Source organism: Phyllostomus discolor, chromosome 4 (assembly GCF_004126475.2).
Source record: "Phyllostomus discolor isolate MPI-MPIP mPhyDis1 chromosome 4, mPhyDis1.pri.v3, whole genome shotgun sequence".
Classification (NCBI taxonomy): Eukaryota; Metazoa; Chordata; class Mammalia; order Chiroptera; family Phyllostomidae; genus Phyllostomus; species Phyllostomus discolor.
Genome location: NC_040906.2, coordinates 198,783,792 through 198,807,890, shown reverse-complemented (window position 1 = coordinate 198,807,890; position 24,099 = coordinate 198,783,792). Strand labels below are relative to the sequence as shown.

General features: G+C 45.1%; 1 protein-coding gene across 1 annotated transcript in view; it reads right to left on the bottom strand.

Moving 5' to 3' along the window:
- The window catches only part of AKAP12 (A-kinase anchoring protein 12), a 79,068-nt gene extending 56,309 nt beyond the window's left edge, over positions 1–22,759 (bottom strand). The window contains exon 1 of the mRNA XM_028510892.2: positions 22,414–22,759. Coding sequence (XP_028366693.1) covers positions 22,414–22,575 — 162 coding nt within the window. The 5' untranslated portion in view covers positions 22,576–22,759. The remainder of the gene's footprint in view (positions 1–22,413) is intronic.
- Positions 22,760–24,099: the final 1,340 nt, after the last annotated feature.

Genomic DNA, 24,099 nt, shown 5'->3' with positions numbered 1-24,099 from the left:
AAGGCTGGGTGCATTTTCTTCTGTATCTTCAAGATTGTATGAGGTGCCGTATTTGTGTTTAGGTCAGTTTGTCTTCTTGTTAACTAAATGCCCAAGATCAAGATCTGCTTTAAATACGTAGCTGAAACTGCGTATGTGCCTATAGAAACACAAAGAATTCCACCTCGAAACTGCCAGGAAAAATGCAACCCTTCCTTATCGTTCCATAAGGGATAATCTTGCAAAGCCCATGTCGCTGTGTCTGATTAAACAGATAAATCAATAAAGGGACAATGACATCAATGGGCTAGCTAAATCTTTCATAAAAGCATATGACGGCGATAAAACACAATCAGTGACTTGGGGGTAGGGAAGGGAAGGCAAAATAAATCATAAGCAAGTTCCTCCAAATCTTGCATCTCCTGGTGCATGGTGCTCCTGGAGCCACTCCCAGCCCTGCTGGCTTCCCTTTGTGTGAGGCTTGGGGACGCTCTGTCCAGGGGAGCCGGCTGGCTGAGGTGACACATTCAGAGGTGGGAGCGAACCGCATCCCTCCTACTTCCCAGAACGCTGACAAAGCTAACGCGGTTTCATTAGCCACCCCTTCTCAGTTCCACTGAAGCCCTAAGCAGAAATAGAAACGTGCAACTGAATGTACTGGCACCTATGAAAATGTCTTCATCACTTCTAACATGAAGCAAATGCCTGGAGGTAGGACTCTGCATTTTCAGCTTGTTCCTGGCTCTACCAGGGAGCTTGCAACAATGATGCTAAACGGCCAGAACACCATGCTGTCCACGTGGACTCTTAACTGTTTTTAGCTTTGCTACATTTAAATTTTGTTCAAGATTTTTAAAAAGTGTTCAGGAGCATGGAAGGATAAAAGAAATGCAGGATTTATTGTGCTGTACTAATAATTGTATTTCAAGGTCTCATTAGACTCAACATAATCTTCAGGCTCAATCATAATTATGTTCATGCAAAATTTCAGTCCGACCCATTTGTTCTCCAACCATGATTAGACCAAGACAAATGGTCAGTGATGTCACCAATTACTCATCAGGCTCCATCTAATTTTTATTACTTACTAGCTATCTTCTTCCTGCAAAGATGAATGCTAAGCAATTAAACAAGACCAGCCTAGATGTCTAGATAATTAGAACAGTTTTCCCAGTCCGTGCAGTATCCTATTGGTTTAATCTGCAGAAAGCCACTCAACACAAATAACAACGGAAACCAGCCCTTCTGCAATTCCACACCGGAGTGAAAAACACAAATGCACCAGGAGTGAAAAATACAAATGCACCACTTGGCATGGCAAACGACGTGCAGGGGGTCCTCCCGAGACAGATGGCAGGAAAGTCATTCTACACAAGCTTGCTCCTCCCGGTGACAGGCACAGCACACGATCTGCTGCTAATATTCAAATTACTCAATCAATATAACATGTGTATAGTATTGTGATTTTTTAAAAAAAATGCTCAAGGACTCATTCCTTCAAATGTCTTCTACAACAAAATGTGGGTTTTAGAAATGTGAAGTCTCCGATGATGGGGTTTCTCAGGGAAGGTCTCAGTCAAGCTGTTTTGTTTATCACCTTCTTGGAGGGTAAAATCATTTTTCAAAAAGCTGTCCGTCCGCAGGTCGTTTTCCTTTTCTGGATGTGCGATGCACATGCACGCTTCAAGGTGACCGAGGGCGCACATGGAGACGAGGTGACAGGTCGGGCATCAGGGCCCCTGCACAGACGGGTCACACAGCTCTGTGCAAACTGGCGGAGAATTCACACCCCCGTGTTCATGCCTTGTTTCTATCAACCGGAGTTTGTTCTTAATGATTCTGAAGCTAGAAACAATCGATAAAATTGTGAACTGACACCTAGTCACAAACATTCCTTTTTTCTAAGGATATATAAAAAAGGATAACGGTTGTGTTATATTGAGACTTCTGGTTTTTTTTCTGGTACTTTTAAATCTTCCTATATCTTCTAGTTTCCATATTTACAATGCTTCAAGACCCCTACCTGGTCTGGAATGGAATCTTTTTTAGTTTTGTTTTATCATATAATTCACAACGACTTTCGGGGAAAAAAATCGACATTTCTGACAAAATATTTCTGACATACTATAAAGAAATCAAGATGCATTATTCCCGTCCTGGTCAGTGTGGCTCAGTTGGTTGGAGCATCAAACCACAGACCAAAGGGTCGCAGGTTCAATCCCCTGTGAGGGCGCACAAGAGAAGGCAACCAAGTCAGCGTTTCTCCCTCACATTGATGTTTTTCTCTCTGTCTCTGCCTGTCTCTTTGTCTGTCTGTCTGTCTCTCTCTCTCTCAAAGCAATTTAAAAATGTCCTCAGGTAAGGATACAAAATTTTAAAATATCTATTATTCCAATGAACTTCCCTGCCACCCTCCTCCTCCCACCCCCTCCACCATTGCCGCCAACATCAGGTGATCTTCAGAAAAACCATCTTGATCCCATTCTTTTAACCAGTCTAACAATAACTACCTAACCATCCTCTTATTTTTATTAAATGTCCCTACCAAGGGAAGTCTTTGAATCAGCACACAGGTTTCTTTCCATTAGTTTGAAATAAAAATTGGGAATATGCTCATAACCTTTATTATTGGGGAGAAAAATTCTAAACCTATATTTACATATAATATATAAAATACATATTTAAAAATTTTGAATACATATGTTCACATATATATTTAGAGAGAAGGGAAGGGCGGGAGCAAGAGAGGGAGACAAACATCGATTACTTGCCTCTCGTGTGCACCCCAACTGGGCACCAGGCCCACAACCCAGGCATGTGTCCTGACAGGGAATCAAATTCTCGACCTTTCAGTGTGCGGAACAACATCCAACCAACGGAGCCATACCAGCCAGGGCAAAAAAAACTTAACTTTAAGAGGAAAAAAAAGGAGAGAAGAAGATAAAAATGAAGGGCCCTTCCATGCAGAAGAATGCCAGGTGTAGAAATGCACAAAGAATGATGGATGAGAACCACTTTGCCACCCCCGACGTGATTCAGGCGAGGACCCTCAACGGACGCTGCCACACGGGCAGCGGAATAGCGGGCATCCAAAGGTCGCATCGCCCCACAGGGAAGGCAGACCTTTCTGATGAGAGGATGTGGTGGGAGCCCTCAATCAAGTCTCCAAGCTCCTCGGGACCTTTACGGGGCAACCAGGCTGCTGGTGTGACGTCACTGTTAGTGCTCAGGATCCGGTAGGGGGATTCAGGCTGCGCATTCGCAGTCAGAATCCAATCACAGAAAAGCCGGTCTGACAAATCCACGATGCGAGAAACTGGCCTGAGCTTTTCCTAAACACGAATCCCATGAAAAACAACAAGGCAGGAAAAGTATTCTAGTTTAAGAGACTTTAAAAAGGAACATAACTGAATGCTATTTGGGAACCTTGATTCGATTCTGAACCCATCTTTTTTTAATGCAGGTATAACATGTATTTAAGGAATAACAGGAAGCGTGAATATGGAGACTATTAGTGTCATTAAATCATTAAATTAATAGTAATTTTCTCAAGTATGATAACGGTAACGTGGTTAAGCAGAGAAACACAGGAATTTATTCTCAGGAGACAGTGTTAAACTCTTTAGGGGGTGCAGTATTTTGATGCCTAAAACTTTCAACAGCAACAAAAAGTTACAAGAAAAAGAAAGCATCTGGCAAAACGTTGATGACTGGTGAATCTTCCAGAAGAAACAGCCTCCGGTGAGAAGCATTTAACCTACCGAAATCCTCACCACTCTCACTGCCCCCCACCATGGAAAAACACATTACCCCTTGAGCAACTCCCCCACCTAGGACAGTCCTTCTTATCTATTAAGCCAGCCCTGGGAGAATCATTCTTCACACAACAGAACAGCACGTGCTTGAACAGCCAAGGGCGCAGACCGCAGAACGCTGACTTGGACTCATCGTGGCGTCTGCCGCACACACAGTCATTTCAGGAGGCATCTTTAATTTTTGGCTGTACTGGGTGTATCAGAAGAACACCAGAAACTTAGTTCACTAAAACACCAACAGGGTCAACACCATCACCCATCAGGGAAATGCAAATCACAGCCGCAAAGACAGACCACACACACACACACACACACACACACACACACACACGCCACGTCATCAAAAAGGCCGATAACAAGCGTGGGGGAGGGTGCGGGGAGACGGGAAGCCGGGCGCCCTGCTGGGGAGCAGGTGAAACGGCGGGCGCGGCTGCTCTGGAAAACGGTCTGCGAGCCCCTCCACAGGAGTCAGCGTACAGCCCAGCAGTTCCACGCCTAGCCGAGTGCCCGAGAGAGATGAAAACACATGTCCATGCAAAAACGTGCGCACTCACATTCATAACAGAATTACTGGTAACAGCCAAAATGCAGAAACCCACGTGTCCATCGGCTGATGCGTGGATAAATAAAACGTGGGGGATGTGCATACGATGCAACGCCATTTGTCAGAAAGGAATGAAGTACAGATACATGCTACAGTGTGGGTGAGTCTTGCAAACATTACACCACGTGAAAAACCCCAGACACAAAGGGCCCCACACTATGTAACTTCATTGACATGAAACTCCAGAACAGGCAAATCTTTAGAGAAAGTGATCCGTGGTTACCAGGATCCACTGAGAGGAGGGGGGAATTTGGGGTTCTTTTTGTCTAGTATCTCTTTGGTGAAATACAAAAAGCCATCAGTCAACAACAAAAACAACCAAGAAAGGAAGAAAGAACAACAAAAAGAACAAAAAAGACAATTAAATTAATATGAATGTTGGGTTTATTCTTAGTGAACCCAAGCTCATTCCTAGGGGTCACCAACTTTTTTCCTCACACATGTGTTACCCATTCTAGGCCAGAAGAGATGATGGTGATGATGAAGATAGGGACAGGGATAATGATGATGATGATGATGATGATGATATGTTTCCTTTTGATGAGAGACTGAGGGATGGAGAAGTAAGGACAAAGAATGGCTTTACATACCTCTGCATGTACTGTTAGATTTTTAACAAGCATTATTATTTTTGAATTTTAAACTAAGTGGTCTTTTTTCCCAGAAGACTAATATTCAAGTTCAGTTTCTTCTGCTATGTTGTTTTCAAGTTCTTCTGCTGCTGCTGTATTTTCAGTCCACTGGATTAAGATTCGTTTAGCTCACTGATTTAACTGGTCATGAAATCCCTCTGTGACGATTTAAAGTTCAAACAGCAATAGGAGTTCCCTTTTTAGACTTTGATTTTCCAAAAATGTTTAGAAGGGGCCAACTGAATTCTTATGAAGGAAAACTTTAAGCAGCCATAAGAATCTAACTCAGATCAGTTAAAAAATATCACCTATCTCCTGTTTTTCAGTTAAGAATGTTTGGTTACTAAAAACCACTAAGTTATACATTTTAAACGGGCGAACTGTATGTTACATGCATTATCTATCAATAAAACTGTTGCAAAAAGGAAAAGACTGCTTTGATTTACGTGTATAAATTTGACTTTGTCCCTAAAACATAAGCTTTTAGACATCCTATTTTCCAACAGATTTAAATTCAGTCTACATCATCAACATAAATAAAATTTTGGAGGCTAAATTACCTTTTATAACCAGAAATATTACATACATGTTTGTAGTATAATATAAAAATGAATTTTCACATGCATTAGTATATCACACTATCTACAGGCAAAAGAACCACGTAGGACTTTACAGTAAATGCGCATCTTCTTTTACACTGTTAGCGTGCAACACTAGTCAAGTGCTTGAAATAGACAACCCGTGAGAGCTGACAGGCTTTCGTCTCTGGTCCTCAAGTGTCAGCAGTCCCCCCGCGCCTCTGCTGAGGGCTACGCCCTGCTCCAGCTGCTGTCCTGGCTCGCTAGGCTGCCGGGCCGTCCTCCAAGCTGACATCTCCTTTCCCTTCCTCTCTTCCATGCGATCCCTGCTGTGGACATACCACTAGCTCTCCTCCTGGAACCGTCTGCTGTCCGCCTGCCCCAAGCCGGACACACGGAAAAGAACAGAAGGTATGGATCTGAGGTGGGTGCCCTCACTTGGAAGGGCAGAAGACAATGGAATAGGGGTGCCCGGGAGGAGGGCCGGATAGTTTCAGGATCCAACAGCATGCAGATGTCACGGAAGCCTAGACTGTGGACAAGGTATCTCAGGAGAACTTGTGGACTAAAGATGAAGAAATGCCAACAGAAGGAATTTAGTATTTGTTAAGTGATGCTTCGAAGACCAATTTTGCATGGACAGAGCCTGCAAGAGGTCTGAGCTGGAGAAACGCCCAAAGCTGCTTGTTCGGGAAGTCCGTGGGAACCCTCCTGCCATGAGGGCACCCAGATTTTCAGAGAATCACCATGGGAGTCAAAAAACATGAGAGAAGGAAGCACTCTGGAAAAGTCGTATGAAAAGAAGGAGTCGAAAGGCTGCTAATAAACCACCTTTTATATACAGGCAAAGAAAACAGGCTGAGACCCTGGCCAGGTAGCTCAGTTGGTTAGAGCACTGCCCCTATATGCCAAGGCTGCGGGTTCTATCCCTGGTCAGGGCACGTGCATGAGTCAACCAATGAATGCGCAACAAGTGAAACAACAGGTCAGTGTTTCTCTTTTCTCTGTTTCTCTCTCCCTCTCTCTCTCTTTAATCAATAATCAAATTTAAAACTTTTTTAAAAAGAAAATGAGCTTAGCCCTGGCTGGCATAGCTCAGTGGATTGAGCTCAGGCTGCGAACCAAAGCGTCGCAGGTTCGATTCCCAGTCAGGGTACATGCCTGGGTTGCAGGCCATGACCCCCAGCAACTGCATATTGATGTTTCTCTCTCTCTTTCTCCCTCCCTTCCCTCTCTAAAAATAAATAAATAAAATCTTAAAAAAAAAAAAGAAAATGAGCTTAAACATTGAAGCATAAGGAAACTAAAATCCAGAAAACTCATTAAAATTGTAGACTTGAAGTCGTGGAATGTCTGTCTCTGGCTTCAAAAAAAAAAGAACCCAGGGAGGAGCGGCACAGGGCTGGGCAACAGCGCTCACCCGCTGGGGAGCCCTGCTGGACCAGGCCTGGGGAAGACCCGCCTTGCCCTGAGGCTGCTGCTGAAGGCTGGAAAAGGCTTCGGGGTTTGGTTTTGTTTTTTGTTTTTTGTTTTCATTTTGGAGAAAGGAAGAGAAAGAACACAAAAATTTTCTAAACTTTAGGTCATGCATACCAGATACCTGCTTGTTGAAAATAAAAATGCCTATAGATCAAATGTTCGCCCATATTTCTGCTTCAGACAGACTTCACAAAACAAAGCCCACCCACTCAAGGAATAAACTCACAGCCCAAACTACAATTATGTTTTGGACAAACAGGATCAAGATGCCATAGTCTGCATCCGCCTTAGGATGCCCAAGGTGGTGGAAAACTGACTTCAGTTATGCAGATATTTCTCTGAGGCCACACTACTGTGCCACATGGAAAAGTATTTAAAAATTAAAAGAGCTTCCCTTTATTACCACATTCAGCGAATGGAGGGAAACATACAGAAGATCAGAAGCAAACACCTAACACACCATTGGTTTGTGTCTTCTCTCCCACCCTCAAGGGGCACCTTGGGGGGGTGAAGGGTCAGGGACGCAGAGGCCATGGCTGGAGGCCGAAAAGGAGGACTTGGGGGGATCTATCTCCCTGCAAGCAGGGGGCCTCCCACATCACGGGGTCATGGGGTACTTCCACCTCCTGCCTACATCTTCAGAGCCACGGCATGCAGAGAAAAATAGCTAAAACCAGGAAAACTAGTTTGTGGACTCATGTTGTGGTATATTGCACAGGGTAATTAAAATTTGGGAATGAGGAAAATATCTGAAAAAGCAGACTAGAACCAACAGAACTTTAATTTTATTTTGCAATAACAGTTCACATTCAATATTATTTTGTATTATTTCAGGTGTTCAACATAGTGATTAGACAATCATATGCTTTACGAAGTGACCCCCCCATAACCCCATTATTTCAAGTAACAGAACTTCTGGACGGCCTGGGTGTTGGAAAGCGGAAGGAAAAGCAGCAGTGGACCGATGGCAGCATCTGCAAGACAACGAGGACGCCAGCCAGAGTTCCCTTTTACGGCGGAGGAGGTGGGCAAAGGGGACAGAGAAACGCCATCCTGGAGGCAAACCTGGCCAGTACACAGATGTACACAGGGGTCTGAGACTTGGGGAACGTGGCTGAGTGTCAAAACCCTGGAATGGGACAGAATCCCCTCCACATGACGCCTCGGCCTCAGCCAGCAAATCAGCTGGGAGGGGATCGTAAGGGAGGAAACGTGTTTAAAATGGAATGGAGCTCAACGAGGTGCAGGACAGTGGATGACGAACTGGAGGTCAGGAGGGCAGAGCAAAGGAGGAAGGAAGAAAGAACACGGTCATTGTGTATGGGCCTGGCATTCAGTGACACCCAAATAAAGGAGAAAAATGAGTGCCATCCATTCTTGTGTAGGTCTGTGGCCTGTCTTCCAACCCAGAGTGCCTACAACCCGGCATCAGCTGTCTCCAGGCCACGACAGGATGGAGAGAGGAAGGACAGAGTCTGAAACAACTAGTTGGTCAACAAAGATGGATAGTCTGTCATTTTTTTGACAGCAGATACAGTAATACATCCTACAATACCTATATAGGCAGAGTGCATTGGCATCTGAGTTAAATCTTCACTTTGTTGGCTCATTTTTTAAAAGAAGATTTTATTTATTTACTTTTAGAGAGAGGGGAAGGGATTGAGGAAGAGAGGGACAGGAACATGCCAGAGATACATCGGTCGGTTGCCTCTCACATGTCCCCAGCTGGGGACCTGGGCCACAACCCAGGCATGTGCCCTGAGTGGGAATCAAACCCGTGACCTTTTGATCTGCAGGCTGGCGCTCATTCCACTGAGCCACACCAGCCGGGCGTGTGCGCTGATTTTTAACATGAGGATGCCTCTCACCTCACAGAAGCGTTGAGCCAACTGGTAAGACAAGAAAAAGCATGTACAAGTTCCCTCAAACTGGCCTGGGCCCTGATAGGTTCTCAAATCCAGGAGACAACTTGGTGACTTAACGGTCACTGAGAGAAGGGACTCTATTTTGTAGATTTCCATATGAAACGGACCCTTAAGACTGACGCATTTTATTAGTTCATTCTCTACAGATTTCCACACACACGACACTGGCACATCCCTCCCACCCCTCATCTGTGTCCAGTTACGGTAAAGCTTTCGGTGAGAAAGAGCACAAGAAGTCACACTGAAGAAAGGGGTCAATAAGTGGGTCTACTGAACTTTATGTGTATGTATGCCAGTTTAAAAATAAACCATTTTAGTTAATATTTATTATGAAGGAGGAACTTAACCTGGACTGCGTGCCTCGATTAAGTGACTTCTGCTTATAGGGGCTAACGCAATCGTAAAAGGAAAGCCCTACAATGACTTGAAGGTTTTAAAGAGGAGCGGCTTCCTTAAAAACTTAGCTTCGTTGCAATCCCAGAATACAGTTATTTGCTTTGATCGGGCTCAAGGAAAAAAACACATCAGTGTCTCTCTCAACGTCTTATCCGAGGCCGAAATAAGCCAGCTGCTCAGCTCATAGCAAAGGAATCATAAGCTTTGGGGATTTTTCCTTCTGCATGACCATAAAAAGCAACAAACGGGTGACATTTCCCTCTACTCTTATTTGCCAGAGGAAGGATTTGCAACTCCATTCAAGAAGGCTCTGTTTCGACCTTCCCCAATCTTCCTTCAAGTGCACACACAAGTTACAATACCTCTAGTATGCACTGCAGGAGCTGGAAAGAGTCTGAGGAACACAATCATTTACAGCATTTAACTCCACAGTAGTCTAATTGTCTTTGGCCCCAGAAAATAGGGTTAAGGGAAACTATGAAGGCATAACATGGCTTGCACTGGGATGTTTAGCCCTAAGAGCACTTAATTAAGTGCCATAGAAATTGAGTCTATAAACAGTTATTAGACTTACTGCAGCCTGCAAATACAATGAAATTGACCCAAAGTATACTCCATCCCCCCAATTTTAACGATCTTTATTGTTGCCTCCATTTTCTACTTCTTTCTCTCACCCTCCCCAAATGTATCATCAAGTTTAGATGTAAATGACATATTTCATTTCAGGGTGATGTGAGGCATTCCTCAAATAATGTACACTTAGAAAAGTTGGGCCATATTCCTCCATATTCCCATTTACTCTCTTAGCCAGAGAGTAAGAATCTTTCTACAAGTTGTTAATTTAAAAATTAGGTATATAAAAAATACAATCATTTTTATATGGATGAAATGAAAATCCAACCTCCTTGCCTCCCCCCACAAAAACAAATTTCCTTAATATCTCAGAATTATTCTCAGTCTCATATTGGAAATGAAAAGTGAAGTTTGAAGTCCCCACCTACACCCCAACAGATGTCGATGTGGATTCCAATGAATTGTTGGTCTCCCATTGCCAATCACAAGAGATGCAGAAGTCACACCGTAGTACCCAGAACTGTCCACAGCACAGAGCCACAAGCTAGCTACCTCTCTCTCTGAGTTTCTTACTCACTATTCTAGGTGTGCTCCCCTCCCTGGCCTGGCATTTCCTAATTGCATTTGGGTGAAATGCGTACTGTCTGTCCCCTTTTGGAGAGGCATAATTAATACCAACATTTAAAAGGTTCTGCAAAGTCCTACAGTTAACATTTTCCCTAGACTATTTTTCACTCCGTATCTCTCCCAGTATCACGAGGCTCACTTTCTTATTATTTGAAATATTATTTTCTTGCTTCCTCTCAAGTATCTCATCCTTCAAAAATTCACCATAAATTCCATTCCTCCTGTCTCAGCTCAGGCCACTGTGAGGAACTGCCACACACTGGGTGACTTAGACAGCAGGGACTTCTCACAGTTAGGGAGGCTGGGAGTCCGTCACTGCCCGGACTGATTTGGTTCCTGGTGAGAGGGCTCTCCCAGGTTTGCTGAAGGCATTCTCTGATCGCAAGAGAAGCTCTTCTGTGTCCTTCCTTATAAGGACACTAATCCCAGGATGAGGTCCCACCCTCATGACCTAATCACCTTCTGAAGACACCGCCCCCCCACCCACCCCAGTCTCCAAATACCAGCACATCCAGGGTTAGTTTCCACATGTGAATTTGGGGGGCGGAGGGGCACACACATTCAGCTTATGGCTTCCTCGACGCCACTTTCCTAATAGTATACCAGCACGTGCTCTCTCTCCTGCCTTTGGGATCTGTCGTGTTCGTGCCTCGTGTTCAGCTCTTGGCTGAAACTCGCACCAAAATGTGGTTTCCACAAGTTTGTTAAACCCACAATAGACTGTGAGCACTACGGTCAAAGGTAGTTAGAGGTAATTTGGCGCCTAACACCTGTTGGAACAAAAGAAGATCCTCCGTGCACTCCAAATGAACTCTCTTAATTTTCCTTTTTCCTCCTAAATACACTCTGCCTATTTCCTCTTTAAATAATTTTTATTCCAAGATCATGCAATTAAGAAAAACCCTAGCGGTCACATCTGTGATTGTCTAGTCCCCAATCCACTGCCCTCATGTTCTATTTCTGCTGTGGGGAGTGCAGGCACAGGTGGGGGACGGGGAATCCGTTCCTTTGCAAGATCCTCTAGTCGCCTCATTTGCCTAAGACTAAAGCACCCTGGGTAACGAGCAGGGAGCAGGGAGCAGGGCCACAGCCACGGCTTGGGAAACTTGCTCTGACAAACGTAGTACTTTCAACCATGACCTACTTCCCCGAATACTTGAGCATTCTCTGCATTCCTCCCTGTCACAGAGGACTCTTTCACAGGCACAGCTCCAAAGTGACTCGAAACCTCTTGTCACTGCTTCAGTGCTAGATAACATTGCAGGTCCTCTTTGGTCACTACAGAATCTCCCGTTATAGGAGGAAAAAAAAAAACCCACAAAAAACAAAAAACCAATGTGTCTTGAATAAGTATCAAAAGAATAAGCAATCTCCATTTTCATCCAAATAAAACAAATTTTCTACATCGTAAATAAAACAAACAGATCTAAAACTGCCATCAAATTGAATTTAAACTCTCGAAGGCTTTACATGGAAAATAAATAGATATTAAAACCAATGAGCCAGGTTTTGGTCCCCATTACTAACTGCCAACTGTTTTTTGTTTTTTGTGTTTTGTTTTGTTTTTTTGCTTAAATTTTACACACTAGGTTTCATCAGGACTGGAGAAAAGGTCTTAATAATCGGGACTGGTTTTAGCAAACCTTAGATGGGACACTTTTCACTGCTTTTCAGTAACCCAATTCATATAAAACAGAGCAGCACAAGGACAAAATTTTCCATTTAAATATTTACGTTAGCACTATAGGAGTCAGGAACTGATGTCTAAATATTGATTAAATGTGTCATTTCTGGAATAATTCAGAAAAATTCATCACAGACAGACTGGCTAATTCTTAGAAATTCCCTGTAGATTATAATCCTATCCCCTGCCCCCATGTATACAGCACTGTACACCAATTATAAATTTAACATAGACAGACCGCACCTAGGACTGAGCTTTGCATAGCATTCAATACACCCCTGGTGTGGATAAGACTTTTACACACATACCCAAGTAAAGGGCACTTTCAAACAAAAGTTTCTTAAGAGGCATTCTATAAGAGTGGGCTAATTTAGTGAAAAATTATCATCCAGGATCAAAAAGACTAATAAACCATCAAATCCGTCCAAATCTTATTTAATGCATCACAACAACAACACGTATGCGAGAGAGAAAGGAAAATCACCAGGGATGACATGGCGCGAGTCTCCCGCCAGGATGGCCGGGGTCCGGGAGTGAGGGCAGAAGCGAGGCCGTGCAACAGACGAAACCCAGCGCCAGCAACGGCTCCATTCAACAAGAAATCATGTGCTCTGACAGAATGAGAAACAACAAACCGTAATTCGTCCTCTGAACGAGAGACCAAAGGGCAGACGCTGGCCATGGAAAGAATTGCACGGAAGAAAGATGATAAATAAAGACAGACATTTCCCAAGCTGCCTAGTTCCTTCGCCGACAAATGGAACGGACGTGAGTCAACAACCATCAGGCTCTTTCATTTTTACGGGAACGCAGACGCGCCGGGGTCAACGGTCACTGCGGCCCGATGACGCAGCGATCTAATAGCTGTTCGAGCCATCTGTTTTATCATCTTAATATTCACTTTGGGTTCCACCTTCTCCACAGACACCACCAATGGCTCCTTCAGTGCGTCATCTCTCATTCTGTGACACTTGGCCCTCCGCCGTGATCCAGCGCCCAGCACCCCACCAGCCTGGATTGTCCCCGATGCCCGTGGTCTCTGCTCCGACGCACGCCACCGTTAGAGAAATGGTACTGAGCTCATGGATGCCCTCTGTCCTTACCTGCAGGGTCTGCTGCAAACCTCTTCCTTTTGAAATGCATCACTGTCAAGTGATGCCCTCCTTTCTAAAGAGAAAGCATTGCTGGCACAAGTTGGATACACAGCAGTAGATCATCAGTAGATCATTAAAGCCGACCCCAAGAGGGGGACGCTCTTGTCTGACTAGTGGAGAACCGGAGGTACTCCGCTTTCCGACTTCGGCAATCTCGGTTATTTCTGACTGCCCCGAAGTCCCGTGTATATTCCCTGCCCCCTGCTAATCAATATCTGACACACACACACCTACCACACTGCGGGAATGTCTGCCGACGCGACCTTCCAGTCTCACACCCCCCACTCTCCTGCAGATGCCCTCTGGTCACGGTCACGTGGGAGGTGGTCTCCCAGCAGGGTACCAGCCCCTCAGGCCGCATTTCTGCATCTCTGCATGGTTTTCTACCACAAACCTTCACTGGCTCTGGGTTGCCCCGGCAGCTCTTAGGACGATGGACGGGCTGTAACTCTATTCATCATGCTCTTTCTGCGATTCCCTAACAATCACTCAGCCCTTAATATGTCATGTACTTTCTGGCCTCCCAACTAATGGCCTTTTATCTGTCTGCAACACTTTCTGAAATGCTCTTCTTTCTACAGCAGTTGGCCGGACAATTCACTGAGCAGACAGAGGAGTACCAACTAATGGCAATTGTTCTGTTGTTCCTCCAACTCACTTCAGTCTTTGTTATTATTGACTATTTCCTCTAGTGGGACTCTTATCAACTCACCCGGATGATGAGGTTTGAAAGGGCAATGCTGTGCGGTCTTATTTCTTTATCTCCCAAAGCATCTAGACCAGTGCCTTTCATATGGTAAGTGGTTGGGAGATGCTGAATTTAATCAACTATTTTTACTGCATAATGTTATTACATATCAAGAGAACAAGTTTCTAAGGTGACACCTGCTTCCCACTTATTTTACAGTTTGTATATATGTATATTTACCACGAGGGACCAGGGTAACACCTCATATGTAGAATATAAAAGTATTTCAAACCGCATATTTGCTATTATAATTGACTAGATTTTTAGCCATTCCCTTAATGCTTTTTTTGAAGACTTATTTGTTTATTTATTTACTTTTAGAGAGAGGGAAAGGAGGGAGACAGACAGATAGACAGACAGAGAGAAACATCAATGTGTGGTTGCCTCTAGCACACCCCTACTGGGGACCTGGCCCACAACCCAGGCATGTGCCCTGGCTGGGAATCGAACCAGCAACCCTTTGATTCGCAGGCCAGTGCTCAATCCACTGAACCACACTCCTTTAGGGCTTTTAACTTACTGCACAAAAACATAGCACAAATTTTTTAAAGTAAAACAAAATCAATAAACAGATTAATGCATAGATGGAGTTTTAACAGGAGAGACTATTTAATCAGTGGAATAGGTAACTGTATGGAAAATGAATTTAGATTTCTCCCTCTAAACATAAAATCATCAACTTTCTAGTGGATTAAAGAGCTAAACATATGAAAGGGAAAACATTCATTTTTTTTAGGGCTGAACTCTGGAATCCTCTCTTCGTCTCCACAGTTCCTAGCACGGTTCCCACACCCTAGAAACCAGTAAATAAATGTTTACAGAATTGCAACTGAACAGTGACAAGTGTGGGGAAAGGTGAGGTTTTACGATCTCACCACAGATTTGGGGGGCAGCCCAATGCCATATAGTACCCTCAGCTGCCATCTGCTTCCCTAGCACAAAAGGAGTTGCAAACTGATCAGAGAGGGAAAAGGTTCGAGAGCCAATCAGGTGGAAGCGAAAACGGCGAACAAGGACACGGAGCTGCTTCGCGCTCAGGAAGTGCAATAGCACTGGGTTCAACACCTACTCACCCAGAACAGCACGTTCTTTCCAGGGAAGGCTCTCCCCGCAGCACACATTGGCAACACAGGAGGATACAGGGCTGGAACTATGTAGGAGAAATATTTTTATTTTCTCCTGAAGATGTGAGAAGGGAAATGCCTAACAGCTCGTCCAACATCCTCTGAAACCCTCTCTCCCACCCACACTAGCTCCGACCTCCGTCAGTCTGTGCTACTGTCACCGAGGCCTGGACCGCCCGGCCCCTGCCCTCCATCAGCCCCTACACCCCATGTCCCTTCTTAAGGCAACGGTGGCCACACCAGGCCAACCAGAATACCAGAGAGCACTGAGGCTACAGACGCTCGGACCTCCGCCTGCCGGGCTTTCTGATTCAGTGCTCCTAGGGTGGGGCCCAGGGTGTCTTTCGAAAGCCCCCAGATGATGGAATTGCACAACCAGGTTCGGGAACCAGGGAAAATCGAATCTCTCCATATTCCCATGACTTGCAGTATCTGCACATCAGAAACAGCAGAGCGGCCCATGGGTTGCAGCAGCCTCCCCTTCTTAAATTGTGGCTTCTCTCGTTTACTACCCAAACATAACACTACCATTTTATTATAACTGGTTAAGGTTAGACAGAATGAAATTACAGGGTTTCTCCTCATTTTTTTTTAAACATCATGGAGACAAAAACATTTGACCTTGAATGAATACTTGTATTAAGAGAAGCCTGAGAGTCTGGGAAAGATCCTGAAGTTTCCAGAGCATTGAACACCTCCGTTTTTCTGGGAAAACAGATTTATTCCAGTTAACCGAGCCAGGATAGCATTTGTTAAGAGAATCAGAGCGGACAAAGCCCAGGGGAGAAGGATTTCTACGGCCTCCAGCCCCCGTTTCCAACATTTCATGGATCCTAAGGATGAAGAAATTCCTGGCAACGAGATTTTAGATTGTTCCCAGAGGGGAAATTTTTAAATTGATAGCCGAAGAAGTAGGTCATTGTCTAAGCACATAAATTTGAAGACAGTTTACTAATTTGGGGGAAAAAAAGAAATAAAGAAGAGCAGTTAGTTCCTCAGCTGCCTTTGTGTTCTTAAACTTGCTTTTCCCCCGATTTGGAGTAATTTCTGGGGGAGAAAAAGTCTTTAAAAATTAATCAACTGTAAAATAAACCATCATCTTTAATACTCTGAAAGCCAGTCTGGTTCATGACTGGGTGGCCGACACATACATGACAAGGCACTCAACCTCGTAACCAAACATGCACCAAGGACATTCAGGTGCCAGCAGAGGTGCAGACGGGCCGATGCGAGACAATCCGCCGTCCCCCAAGGCAAAGGCGCTGGGAAGCAGGTGCTGCCCCACACAGAGGAGGGACGCAAAGTGGTGGGATCTCTTCGGAAAGGGAGATTTAGCAAGGGCTCTCAAAACTGTAAATAAACAGAAATCCTTTGATCCAGCAATTCTGCTTCAGAAATCTACCCTAAAGGTACATGTGCACACACACGTAGCTATCTGAACTAGGATATTATTCCCTGGGTCAATTCATACAGCAAAAGGCTAGGGAAATGTAAATAGATTTATATTCACTTATACGTCATTACGGTTGGTTAAATCATTATGGTACTTCAACCCATAAAGGAAAAATTTATGGATGTAGCTATTCTAAAGAAGAACAGGAGTAGATCTTTACATTCTGTTATGAAAAGATATCCAAAACCTAAAGTAACCGAATATATGTAACATGATCTTATTTGTTAAAGACGGAACTATTTTTATTTATAGCCTTGCCCATGCATAAAGTTTTTGAAAGAACGAGCAAAAACCACCAACACTGAGTTCAAGCTATTGTCACCGGCAACGACTTGAGGGGTCCGAAAGAACAGGGGACCTGCGTTTTCACTGCGCTCTACAAACCGAGCTCCTCGACCATTAACATTTAAAAAAAATAAGCGTTAAATGAATCCTGTTATGCAATACCTGTAAATAAAAAATCACTTCAATAAGAGTAAACAAATGCTTCTGATCATCTTGTAAAATCTTTACGATTCAAAAATGATGTCAGAGCCACAGTCATCTGTAAGTAAACTTCATTAGACGTGGTAACAAACACGAAGGCACATGTGGCTGGAACTAGTAGTTACCGACATCGTCACCCCAGTCCTTTCCCTAGATGTGCTTATGGGCAGGACACAAAGGGATGATCATAGGTACCAACTCCTACCCTTACTTACATTCCCCAACTCGGTGCTAATTTGCAGGAAAATGGCCCCAAAACTAAGTAGATACATCAACCGATTTATAAATTTTTCAAGAATTTATTAAAAATACATTTTTATTTATTAAAAATACACACAGTGCTTCTCCCTTCCAAACCCAGCTCTTTTCCCCATATTTTCTCACCATACTATTTTTAAATTAAACTTATTCTAAATTGTAAACTTTTGGGGAGTTACAAGAGAACTAGGAATTAGGTTCAAGGAGACTCAGGGGGTTTTCATGAGCTAAAAGCACTGACTGTCTTTTTCTCAGAATGCGGAGTGCTATAAATTCTAATCCCTTGCTTCATGGACGACAATACCACAGACAGGCCAAGGGTAAGCCCCAAGGTTTGATTCTCCTCTCTTTGGTGTTATACGGCACTGCATACGTGTGAAAGCTGATGGCAAAAAAGAAAAAACAATTCCATCGCACCCTTTAAAATAAGACATTTTATTTCCATTTTATTAATTATCCCGTAAGATATCGAACTAGAATGAGCCTTCTTGCATCAGTTTAAAGCTGCCCAGGCACGGAGCTCAGTCGACAAACTTAACTCAAAAGGATACACAGCCGAGGTCTGTGGCTCGTAGAGGGGTGTCCTTCCTTCAAGGAGAAATCCCTACTGATTTCATACAGCTACCAGCGTAAAAGGGTGTAACAGATTCAAAAGAAAGCCCTACGGCCCCCACAGGCTGTGGCTGCCCTAAATGACCATCCTCACACCTGTATCTCCAATTCTGGGGCTGTGTTCCAATCAGATAGCGGCACCGCTTATAATCTAAAGGAAATCCCTAAGAATATAGGTAGCCACACACATAAATGTCCTACTGTCTTAACAAACATGCAATTCTCATCTCATCATCTTAAATTCTGGCCCTTTTAGTGGAGAACTAGTGACATCATCACATTACAGCCACCTTCAGTCTCCATTCCCGTCCTGTAAACAGAGGGCAAGTGAGAGAAGGAAGCACCCACCCCTTAGGCTGGAAGAGGAATTACCAAATGCACTTGGTCAACTCAATCATCCGCTTTAATGCACGAACGGCAAAGACGCCCTTCAGTCTACTCATCAGATGATGGATTCTTCTACTTGAGTGCATGTTTATGTTTTGGTGACTCAGCTCTTGGATAATCAAATGGAACCACAGCTTGAAGGATCAACAAGAGGCCCCAGCATCCCACCTGCCAGGGACACTGGCCTCGCACTGTTGCAACTGACCGCTGTTCCATTTCTAGCTCCAAAGTCGCTGATTGAGCAGAAAACACAGAAAGACTAATTTAGAGGATTATGACTGTCTGGACTAAGCCTGGAACTTGACTCCGGAACCAAGATTTGCCAGAGTCATGGAAGTAAATTTGTCAGTTCTACCCAATATACGCCACCCTATATTGCCAGCTGATTTAAAACACTCTTTGGAAGGCAAATTTTAAAGCAGATGACTAAGGGTTACTGAGGTTTTATTTACCACGTGTGTTTGGCCACCTAATACTCCTCTCCCTGCAGTGGCCAAAATAGCCAAGACTCAACATTAAACCTGGAAAATAACTGATCAAGCCATTTTCTCCCAGAATTCACATATTAAAGCTGTAAAAGATTGACTGGAAGATAAGGTACCTCCCTATTTACTGAAAAATACCACAGCTCAAAAACAAGACTTCTTCATCTAAATGTTAGGCTTGAGTAATCGAGTTTGATCTGATAGGAGTAATAACTCAGTGTAACATCTTTTGATGTGTGAGCACCGCCTCAGTAACTGGTAACTGAAATTAGCAGAGAAAAGTCAAAGTAAGCTGGACTGCTAAATAGGCACGATGCATATGATACAAGTACCATTTAGATGGGGGGAAAATCTGCTAACAGTCTTTCACCAATGATCAGCATTCTACTAGTGGGAAGGGAATGATGTATGAGTCTAAACCTCCTCAAATGTCCATAGACCGAAACAAGATGCTCAAGATGCAATTCATGACCAATTCAATGCACTGAAGTGGTCTCATTTGAGCCACTTGCATATTTGTGGCCAATATATTTGTCTACTTGAGATTAAAGGCAATTCGAAATTGCCTAGCATGCCACACTTTCTAGTGAAATAGAAAACAAAGTCCCCAAATCTGAATTTTTGCCAAAATATTCACTAGATCTATTAATAACCGAACGGACTGACTTGATGTAATCACTGTCTGATACGTAAGATGGATGATGATGATAAGGTCAAAGGTTAAACTGTAAACAAATGAGATGGGCCAGGGCATTCCCCACCGTGATAGTCTTCAGTCAGAACCAGGGAGCCAGTACCAACCCTTCCTAGGAGGCTGCTATGTGCCAGGCAGAGGGACACACCTGGGGAAACACCTGTTATAAAGAAAACAGACATGGCTCCTGCCCTCGTGAAACATTAAGACTAGCTGGAAAAACACCTTCTAGTCAAGTCAGCAAACCCACCAATGGGGAAACTGCCGGGAAGAGGAGCCCACGGTGTGGTGCGAGCCTAGAATGGCAGGTGGGATTCCTCAGAGGTCAGGAACCTTAGCTGAACAGGCTGAGGAGGGGAGGCATGACCCGTGTGCTGAGTCATCCTCAATGGGAGCATTCTTTTCAAAAACACGTAGGTCCTCAGAACCTGAGAAATGAATCTGGCTAATTGAAACGAGAAACTATACATCATCCAAGGATACATGTAAGTGTATTGATTGCTTCCAAATTGATAACTGGGCAGAATGCCAAAAAGTTCAGTGATATTCTGGATGTCGCTTAAGTCATTTTTTTTAAAAGGGCATCGTGTGGCTGTTTCAAGACGGTGGTGGCCAGGACAGAGGGAGAAGACAATGGAAGAAGGACATAAAGAGAAGAGAATCAGAAGATGGAGCCCTGGTGGGGTAATGCAGTTGTTCAGAACCAAATGTCATCCTGAGAGGCCACAGTTGTGGGTTTGTTCACTGGTCGGGGCACACACAAGAATCCACCAATCAGTGCATAAATAAGTGGAACAAATTGATGTTTCTCTTTCCCCCTTCCTCTCTCTCTCAAAAAAAATAATAAATTTTAAAAAAGAAAATGGAAGGAATATCTTTAAATGAACAAATCTGAGTGTGTTGGGATGAGAGTACCGTATTTCCCTGTGAACTGTTAATGAGAAAACCAAGGCGTAGTACCAGCCAACGAAAAAAATGAACCTGACTCTAAGCTTTTAGCAATTATAAATTAAAGCTGCTTTCATTACTGGACTCTAAATACTGGTTATACAACCACTGGACAGTCGTTGGCATGAAAAAATGATGTACGGTAAGTATTAAAGTGTGATTCGGACCTCCAAAGAACCGTACATTCCTTAGGCCCAAGGAGCACCTTGGGTACCTCTTAGAAAATCTAAATACACCAGGCAGTTAGTACTGGTTAGTATCTACAGCTGTGGGGGGCGTGGGTTTTGTTTGTTTGTTTTTTAAAGATTTTATTTATTTATTTTTAGAGAGAGGGGAGGGGAGGGAGAGACAGAGGGAGAGAAACAGCGATTGGCTGCCTCTTGAACAACCAGGGACCTGGCCTGCAGCCCAGGCATGTGCCCTGACCAGGAACCAAACTGGCAACCTTGTGGTTCACAGGCCCAGGCTCAATCCACTGAGCCACACGGGCCAGGGCGGGGCCACGGGTTTTACAAGTACTTGTAAATTGAAGACTAAAGGTAATCTAGTTTTTAAGGGCAGTGGCAACCCAGACTAGACTGGGGCAGCTAAAGAGGTCAAGACAATGAGGTCATGGTTCTGTGAAATTTACCTAGATTTCAGCTTATTTTTTCCCCTATATTCTTACCTATGCATTAATATACATTACACACCTATACCTCCTGAGATAACTCTTAAAGATCCTCATATAATCTGCATACTCAAATTCAACACATGGATTAAAAAACATTAACTAAGATTGTTCACATCTTTCTATAAGGATATCATAAAACATATAGGGCGAGGCTTTGCTAATGAACGCACACGCTGGAAAATGGATCTAAAATTCAGACTTGAACAAGTACAAACTTGGCTGCTGTAGTGTCCAAGGAGATATATTTCAGCCTCGAAGACTTGAGACTATAAAATGCAAATTTCCTAGCAGGTTCAGCCCTACCTCCAGAGGCAAGAATACAGGGAATGCTCGTCTACGCCGGACCGCATCCTTTGAGAACTTCCAACTACTCCTCCAGTATCTGTTTATCCAAACGAGTCCACAGGCAATGCACTGAGCGAAAAGGAAGACGCTGCCCTGTTTGTGAAACCTGTCATTCCTTTCGGAATGCAGCGTCTGCCCAGGTTTTCTTTGGCTGCGAGCGAGCTACACCCTAGGCTTTCTCTGCATCAGGAAGCGGTGTCTGCTCCAGCCCTGCCGCAGGAGGACTGGGTACCAAACCCAGGTCGCTCCAGGCACAGCTAAGTAGCAAGGGCTGCACGGGGTGGGGATCCCACGAGTCACCCGACCGCCAGGCTACTACGCTGGCCCTGGCCAAGCAGATGACTTTCCGCATCTGGGAGAAAGCGGGGCCGGGGGCTCAAGACTCAGCCCAGGATCAGTTCTCCACAGATTCCCTAGCCCAGGCGTCTCGGGTGGGGTCGCTACCACCGGAAGAGTGTGGAGAAAGGCTCGGTTAGCGGCGCGCAGGGCCAGGATTTTATGACTGCGGATGGCGCAGTCGCCTCCCCTGGAGACCCGCGACAAAGATGTGAGACCCCGCCACGCTCGCCGCTGCTTAGGTCTTGCCCCGGCGCAAAAAAACAGAGAGAGAGAGAAAGAAGAAACCCCGAAAAGAGGGGTTCGTGCGCACGAGTTTACAGATGGGCTGGACGGGCCGGGAAGTTCTGGCAGACAGAAATCAGAGGAATTCCCCCACCCCCGCCTCCTCGCGGCAGGTGGCCCCGCGCTCCCGTACCTTGGTGGCGGGGTCCGCGGCCCCGATGGCCGGGTCCTCCAGAGCTCCAGGCGCCGCCTCTGCTGCGGGGCTCCCGCCGCTGGGCTCCGGCTCGGCCGGCGTCCGGCTCCCCGCCTCCGGCTGCTCCGGGCTCCGCTGCTCGGTCGAGCTCCCAGCACCCATGGCTTCTCTGCAGTTCTCCCGCGCCCAGCCACCGGGTTACGCCTTCTCCAAATCGCAGGGACGCCGGGCAGAGCCAGAAGCCGTGCGCCCGCGAGGTCCCAAGAGCGCCTTCCTCTCTCGCTCCTCCTCCGAACGCGCCCAGACTGCGAATGCAGGAGACGCGCTCGCGGCAAACTCCTTAAAAGAAAAAAAAAAAAAAAAAGCCACCTCTTTGCCTCCTCCTCCTCCCCCTTGTTTTTCCCTCGCTTCATCACATGAGCACAGCCCGGACACGCCTTTCAGCAGCATCTCCCCCCAGGCTGCTAAGACCCAAGGCGCTGCAAGAGCCGCGCGCAGAGGTCCAGGCGAGCAAGCCCCAGGGCGCCTCCGGTTCAGAAATGGGGACCAGAGCTGGGGGACGACCCAGGATGGTCGATGGTGAGGGGACGGGAGGCAGAAAGCCTCTGGGGAGACTGGATTAGCCGGGGTTTATTAAATGATAGATACCCCGAGGCAGAAGCTTCTGCTGCGACTGACTTTCAACTCGCCCAGAAGCGACCCCAAAGCCCCATTTGCTTTGCTTCAAATTGCGTGACTCGAAACGTTGGTTCCTGCCTCCTCCCCATTAGCTGGAGAAAAGCAAGCGCTCCTTGGCTCCTCCGTAGTCGGACCATAGTAGACCACCTCACGTGGCCAGCAGCAGGGAACCGAGGGGGTTAATACAGTCAGGCCACGGATGAGGTGGACCAGGCGGCCCCACGCTCTCCTATCATCCGGAACAGTGATGTCAGGCGATGTCATCAGAACACTGGCCGCCCTCCTGCCCTGGGGAATTTGGGGAACGCGACGGGCTACTGGAAATGAGGGCCTGGTGCTGGAGGTCCAGGCCGCTTCTGCCTGCGCCATGCTGGGCCGCGATGGGATAGATCTGTTCCTTTGCATCAGTGTTTCTCCACAGATAAGGGCTCTAAATAGGATCAGCTTAAGTGGCTTCCTTTCTCTCCCTTCATGTTCTTGAATATAGTGTTTGTTAATATAACAAGCAGTCAAATATTTGAAATACATTAAGTTTTTAGCTGGACTATTTGACACATAAGCATGAAGGTGGTGGGGCTGCAAGAAAAGTCACCCCAGTTTTAGCTGGCAAATTACATGCCTTAGTTTTCACAAATAATTGGAATATTGGCTTTAGACGGCAGATAAATATCCATACCCAGATGCAGTACAATTTAGTGGAGAGTTGATGTAAGCAGTAATTCAGCACTGGAATATTTTATGCCTAATTAATTGTGTGTTAGTTATTTGGAATGAAATTTTCCTGAGTTTATCATTGTTATTTGAAGGAGTGCGTAAGTACCCCTTTCTCTGGAATTTTACCCCTTAACAAGCAGCATATTTGCCAAATGGTTGGCTTTGAACATTTTTTTAAAAGATTTTATTTATTTATTTTTTAGAGAGGGAAGGGAGGGAGAAAGAGAGAGAGAGAAACATCAATGTGCGGTTGCTGGGGGCCGTGGCCTGCAACCCAGGCATGTGCCCTGACTG